Genomic DNA, 7,232 nt, shown 5'->3' with positions numbered 1-7,232 from the left:
AAATAAATAAATAATACATCCATGCAGGACTAACTGATTTGAAGAACGTCTATAATTATTCTGTTTCAATTATATTTTTCAGCTTAGAAAACGAGGTGTTTTTTGGTTTATAAAATATTGAGCAGAAAGAAAATTTAAATTTAAAAGTGTGATTCAATCAGCAGAAATTTAAATGTCTTGTCACAGATAATAATTAAATATATGCTATAATAAATAAAAATCAATTCACAGCATTGTATCATCATTTCTTAACCACAACAAGGTTTTTTTTTTTCTATTTATCCTTCATTTATAGAGAAAATCGTGTTTTTTTTTATTCTGTTGTGCAAGTAGGCATCACTTAGGAACAACTGACACAACCAGTTCAAAACAGCTGTAGTAAGTCGACTTGTTTTACTGTTCACTATCAAATGAGCTGGCAGGAAATTCTCTTGAGTTTCATTTGTCACATTCAGTAAGCGAGACCAGTAACGACTTACAGGAAATGAGTGATGGAAAATTATATCATCAAAGGCTGAAATCAAAATGTGTATCCAGGTTACATCTACTGGTAAATGATGCATACTGCAGCTTTTACCTAAAGCATTAAAAAGGATGCACTGCTAACATTTTAAACTATATATATATATATATATATATATATGTTTTTCTTTTCAAAAACTCCCTCTATGTGTTATACTGTGTGATGTATTGCAACTTGGATTTGATACACTTTCCAGGTGTTATTCAGATTTTGCAGACATTAAATACAGAACAATCCCATTATTCATGTGTTCATTCTATACCCATGTTTTAAACAGTGTCATTTCCATGTTTGGAGTCGGCCGCCAGCGCTTCTTTAAAGAGTCTTTTTCTCTCCAGATTATCATTTGCCTTCCTCCTCTTCTCTTGTTTCCTCAGCTCAGACTCTTTCTTCTTTATAGTAACTTCACTGAGCTCTCCTTTATATAAAACATCGAGTTTCTCTCTCATAATGTCCCGAGCACGCTTTCGATTTATATCCACGGATCTGGTCTGATGGCACTGCAGAGAAAAAAATAAAAAGAAATTACATTGACATGGTGAGTAAAGTAAATAACAGAACAAAAACAGAAAAAAATCCCACCTCAAGGTTCATTTAGTAGCTGTTCTGTTCACCATTACCATTGTTTTCTTGGGACTGAAAGGACTTCAGGGGATTTTAACTTTTAAGACAACACAAGTCCTTAAAGATTCCCTCCCAGACATGTATAAAGACGTATATATACAAACTGCTTGGAACAATATTCTGTGTCTGATTCCACATTAAAATCCTTAAAAAAATGCATCTACTCCTTCTACCTCATCTATTAATATACAAATGTTCATTTTTAAAGTTTTCCTGCTGGACACAAGATGTCTCCTACTTAACTGTGAAGTCCATTCTCAGTGTTTGTACATTGGTGGTTTAAAGTTCCCACATTGCACTTATATAATGGACTAGGATTGACTTCAAAACAGCTGTAGGAACAAAAAAAAACATCATTTTGACAGGAGGGGAACAAAAGGTAGGACATTTCCATGACAACCAGGCAGCTGCGGATGAAGATCATGTAATATGATGAAATAATCAGAGCAGCTACTACATGAACCTCCAGGTGAGATGGATTAATCAACAGAGGTTTTCAAAGTTAAAGGTTAAAACAACATAAATCAACATTTTGGTCATTCACGCCCCAAAAATCCATGTTAAACGTGGACTGACAGACACCAGTGATGACAGATTAAACCCAGACTCATTTAAAGAAACTAAAGTGAACTAACCTTGACAACAATCCCACTGGGGATGTGCTTGAGAACCACACAGTTGCTGGTTTTGTTGGTGGCCTGTCCTCCGGGTCCAGATCCTCTCACAAACTGCTCCTCCAGCTCGTCCTCATTCAGGACGGGAAGGTCCACCAGGTCCTTCTTCCCGGCTGCCAACACCCACGGCAGTCCTGGCGGTGGAGAAACACTGGGAGCAGCTCTCCATAAGACCCGACTGCACACACTGTACACACTGTACACACTGTACACACACACTGATGGACGGAAAGAGCCGAGACATCTCTTTAAAAGGCCTCAGAGCGGCTTTTTACTGGCGCTGTGAATCAATATATATGTAATGAATGAGTGTCTGAGAGGATTACATCATTGTGTATGTCACCCAGCAGATAAATGTTAGTTATTTCTTCACCAATTACTCATATTTCTTCAGTTTTAGGTCAATCGTCTGGAAGCGTGTTTTCTGTTTACGTTCAGTCTGTGACGCTTCCGCTACCAGTCGGCCAATCAGCGGCCGTTGTGTTCTTCTTCGTGGCCAGAATAGCGGGTATAGAAGACACAGCGCAGGCGCTCTGCCGCCACCTTGTGTCGGCTCGATGAACAGCTCTGCTTCTGGGTAAGAGACTGTTTTATAAATGTTGACGGTCGATAATCAGAGTTTGAGTTTCTTTAATGTCTCTTTCTTGTAGATATTTTGAAAGGCGTCACTGTTGCGTGAAAGGTGCTCAAAAAAACAGCTTTTAAAGTGAGCAGGAAGGTGGCGTACAATGGCGCAAGTCCCCTTGTACAACTTTGTGGAAGTTCGGTTCCTGATTGCTGTGCTTGATAATTAACCAACTATTATCAGCTGTGTGTGAGGAAACCTTAACGCCCTCTCCCTACAGCAGATTGCACTGTGCTCTAGATACTGCACTTCACTGTCAATGATTGGGTGTTACTGCGTATGACAAGATATAGTCAACATAAATAACCCTAACCCACATTTCAACCCATATTATGTATGTATGTATGTGTGTGTGTGTACCTCCCTCTTAAGAGCTGCACACACTCCGCACCTGAGATGTGGTGTAGAAGGTTATCTGCTCATTTAGTGACACTGATGACTGATAGTGATTCTGAAATGTTTCACTTTAAAGGCCTTTTTCAAAGCAGACAGTGTCATAGTGAGAGAAACACTGGTGTTACCACTAACATAAACCATTGCTCAGTTCACTTCAACTATACCACTAAAGCCACGTGACAGTGAGCCAATATTAACCTGAAGCAGCCAAATGAAACCAGACCTGTGACACATCAAAATGTACTTTGTAATACTTACATACTAGACTTTCCAGCCACAGGACTAATTTTCATTAGATCAACATATACAGAGGGAAAAGAGAGATGTTTATTATGTTGCAGGTTTATAGTTTGAGAAGTTTCTTGGGATTGTTTTTAAAACTTTGTCTGCCATGAACTGATCACAGTTGGCATCAAATACCACTGTGAACCCAGGCGGACTGCGGCCTCCATTGTCTGTGAAGGAGAAAAGAAATGTACAGCCCATCTTCAAGTCTACTGGGAGAAAGTGTTTCATAATTAAAAGAGACATTCTGGATAGAGTAATGATGTGAACCCTCCTTTTCACACTAACAAGAGCATCTGCAAGAGCATGGCGGAATTAAATAATGGATGAATTATTATCACTTCACCTGACGCTGCTGTAGGTTGGCTGTTTTATCTATTCGACATTCACACCACACGTTACATAACACTGTTTTACATTAATTTGTTTTACACTGCACAACGCGTTGCTGCTGAGTCGAATAAAATAGCTTTCATTTTAGCTTTAGTTTTCTGTGATTTGCAGGCGTCCATCAGTTCAAGCAGTGCCAAACACTTGTGTGAGGAGAGCTGTCTGTCGTAGTTTCTGAAGGATTCCTAAAAAGCTCCAATATAATGTAACATTGACGCCCATTTAATGCAATAAATGCAAGTATTAAAAGAATTGTTTCCAAACTGTTTCCATATGGTGAGAAAGTATCGGACTGTGATGTACTGCCTCCTGCTCTCTCCCTTGGCGATGACTATAATTAGTAAACTAGGAAACTATGTAGGTCACAGGGAAAAGACAATCTCTCTGATGACCCACGATGACATCTCTCTGATATTGCAGGTGGGGGGGACGTGTATTTATAATTACTTGAACTTTATCTTCAGTGCGCACATTAAAACTGACCCTCATTCTGGTCCAATATAGCCTTGACTCTGTCATTCTTATGCGGATGATGCAGAACACTCACTCAATAATGTGCAACCTGCAGTATTTGTAAGAAATCAGCTTCCTACATTTCACAATCTCTACAATCTAGACGTCAACAAGTTGAGGTTCACGTGGAAATGGTTGTGTAAGGTAATTCACACTGTGTGTAACCCCCATGTAACAGGATATTATCTATAGGTGTAAATACCTGTATAATGTATGACACTGCTGTGTGAGGCTGTTACCGGTAGTGAAATGTATTTCCTAACATTGTAAAGGAAGTGAAACTGCTCAGTAGGCTCACTTTGCTTCATCTGTGGTGCAGCGGTAGCCTTTTTCTCCTTTTTTTGATAGGGCAAGTAACTATTGATCTGTAAGATAACCGAGCTATCGTACAGTGGTAAAACAAATATTCAGTATTATTAATGAAGCTATACTACTTTTTGTCTCTCTCTGAGGTTCTGTGCACAGCTTACTAAGGACAAGTTTCTTTGCAGTGCTTTTTTTAAAAGTTTGTAGATATGATTACATTAAATGTACAGTATCAAAGCAGATGTGCCTAAACACATTGAACATTTGAGTAAACTGCATAACTATCCAGACTATAACACGCCAGTATGTATGAATGTTACTCAACAGGCACTGACTGCAGCTCTGTAACTTCACATCCAATAATAATACTTATGTCTGCGGAAATACTTACACCACTCAGTTTAGATCATATACTACTTTGCCAGCAAGGGGCGCCCCACTATTGAAACTGGTCGACTGAAGCCGCTGTACGAGTCTGAGCTTCGTCAAGTTAGCAGAAAGGAAGACAAACACCGGAAGTCAACCAAGTAATCCTTCAAATTAAAATATAAAATGTGTTTGTGCTGCTGTAGTGTATTTACACGTGAGGTATTTGTGTAATTTGACTAATACTTGCATATATATATAAAAAAATATATATATCCCTATTATTATAGTCTTGAATTTAATTGACTGTAGCATGAGTTCATTATGTATTACGTTTCGTAGCATCTCCCACCTGATAGATTTAGATAAATTGCGTGAAATTGTATTTTTATGAATCAAACAGCAAATGTGTGTGCACGGTGTAAAAGTCTCTTGGGAGATTTTATTACAAGTTTCAACGTTTACAACTTTCCCAAAAAAAAAACAAAAAAAAAACACCACGCCAGTAAGTCAGACTTTTATTTTAGAAAACTGCACCGGAAGCTTTGCCGCGCTCTGTTTAGCCTGACCAGTATTTCGTGTCGTGTCTGTGAAGGAGGACTGTGAAGTCTTGCAGCGGTTCAGACTTGAGGAGCGACACAACTTAACGATGGCGAGTGCTCTTCATCAGTTCTCTCTTCATCGGTTCTCTGCACGGAGGCGACGGCAGCAGCAGGTCTGAGCTCCCCGCCGTTTTCATGTTTCATCGCCAGGACTGAGCCCCGAACCGTCACCTCCTGCCCCCCCACCACCACCACCACCACGTTCCGCCTCTGCTGCCCCGCGTCCTGACCCACACTGAGCCCCTCCCCCGCTGACGGCAGCAGGCTGGAAGGTTTCTACGGGACCGCGATCAGGAGCTCGTTAATGTGATTTTGATCTGAATAAAGACGTTTGTTGGACCTTTTCCACAGCAGGACCGCCACGAAACCGCCTGCAGTCTCTGTCGCCCCCCCGCCGGGTGGACGGGTCCCTGGAGCTGAATCTGGGCTCTGCTCAGGAGGTGATACTCAACCCGGGTCAGGAGCTTTCAGGGGTCGGAGGCAGTCTACCACCGCGTCCCCGCTGCATTCAGGCAGTGAGAGTGGGAGCAGAAACTCAGACGATGAGACATTTTGGGCGTTTTATGTCTGTAGTTGTTATAATTCAGTTTTTTAACTTTTCAATAAATATGCAAACAGTTGTTGTTATTATTCGTTGTGTATGTTGATGCTGAATGAGGTTCCTGTCCGATCCCGACCCACCTCGAGACGCTTTTATGGACAAATAAGTTCATTTAACTCAAATCAAAAGTTTTAATTAAAATGAAAACAGCTTTAAGTTATAAAGAAACATTAGTAGTAGTTTTAGTAGTTTTAAGTGACTCTGACTCATTACAATCAAGAGTAAAATCGACTTCATCAGTAATCTTTTCTAACTTAAAAAACTGAGTTTGTGTTGAAATGTTTGATGCTGAATCCATTTGAACTGTTATTACGTGACAGCGTCTCCGTCTGAGTAACTGCGTGTCCGAGTAAACACAGCTAGCTTAAGGCTAAGAAAACAGCACTGAAGATATAATGTTAAAAATAATCTGGGTTTATGTGTTTGTGGGTCCAGTTCAGGCACTAACACTAACACTAACATAAACCATTTCGAATCCCTCACACGACCTAAATGAGCTAATGTTAGCCAGCACAGCTAGTTAGCAACGTTGAATGTTTCCATCAGCGTTGGACTGAAGACTCGGAACCGAAAGGAATAAATCTTCAACTTGTTCCTGAAAAGATTCACAAAAACCTGAAAAGTTTTGGAATATTTTCTTTGATCGTACTCGTTTCTTTTTCTCCCCTTTTGTATAAATTATATTGTTATATTTATTATTTTAATACATGTATTTTCTGTTATAAAAAGATCTTTTCAACACATTTTCTATGATTATAGCTGCAGCGAACAGGTCAAAGGTCGCACAGTAGTGTGTGTCTGATGAACAGAAAGACCATATATATATATATATATAAATAAAAGCATGAATCCTGTCGCTCAGCGGTTCTCTGGTTCTGGTTCTGACGGTGTGGAACATGAATCTGAGACATTTGATTGATGAATTAATGATAAAGTCTGATAAACAACTTCATCAGAAGTGCTGGAGATTCGTTCTCCATCCGTCCGTCTGTCTGTCCAATCAGACGAAGGAAGCTTTCATCAGAATCAGCTGATGAAATATTAAAGAGCGGCTGAAATATTAATACTGTTAAAAGGCAACGATTACACATCAGAACCACAACTCTGTGAATGTTTCCTTAAGTGCAGCAGAGTGTCTGAAAGCTAAAGTTCCACTTTACTTTAATGTGTTCATTTATTTATCATCTATACGTGATGTTTCCTCCCGTCTGAAGTTCACGTGTAAAGAACAGTTTATATAAAGTAGAACTTATTTTTTTTTACACAACATTCATCCTCTCACCAGCCATTAAAGGAAGAGGTAGAACTGTCTGTCTGTGTGTGTGTG

General features: G+C 39.6%; 1 protein-coding gene across 1 annotated transcript; it reads right to left on the bottom strand.

Annotated features, from left to right (window-relative positions):
• Nucleotides 1–230: 230 nt before the first annotated feature.
• Nucleotides 231–2,284, bottom strand: cunh12orf65 (chromosome unknown C12orf65 homolog). The gene is made up of 3 exons (XM_035657627.1): nt 2,149–2,284; nt 1,783–2,039; nt 231–1,023 (listed from the first exon to the last, which is right to left on the bottom strand). The coding sequence occupies exons 1-3, from the start codon at nt 2,150–2,152 to the stop codon at nt 793–795; spliced, it is 492 nt and encodes a 163-aa protein (XP_035513520.1). The 5' UTR covers nt 2,153–2,284; the 3' UTR covers nt 231–792.
• Nucleotides 2,285–7,232: the final 4,948 nt, after the last annotated feature.

Source organism: Morone saxatilis, unplaced genomic scaffold (assembly GCF_004916995.1).
Source record: "Morone saxatilis isolate NCDOM2014 unplaced genomic scaffold, NCSU_SB_2.0 Contig16, whole genome shotgun sequence".
In the NCBI taxonomy this organism is placed as follows: domain Eukaryota; kingdom Metazoa; phylum Chordata; class Actinopteri; family Moronidae; genus Morone; species Morone saxatilis.
The sequence above is the reverse complement of the archived record's forward strand: the minus strand, read 5'-3'. Positions and strand labels throughout refer to the sequence as shown.

Bases quoted from the DNA above. Each gene is read 5' to 3' on its own strand.
- cunh12orf65 (XM_035657627.1), bottom strand. The intron at 1,024-1,782 runs GTTAGTTCACTT...TTTTCTCTGCAG, and splicing joins CCAGTGGGATTGTTGTCAAG to TGCCATCAGACCAGATCCGT.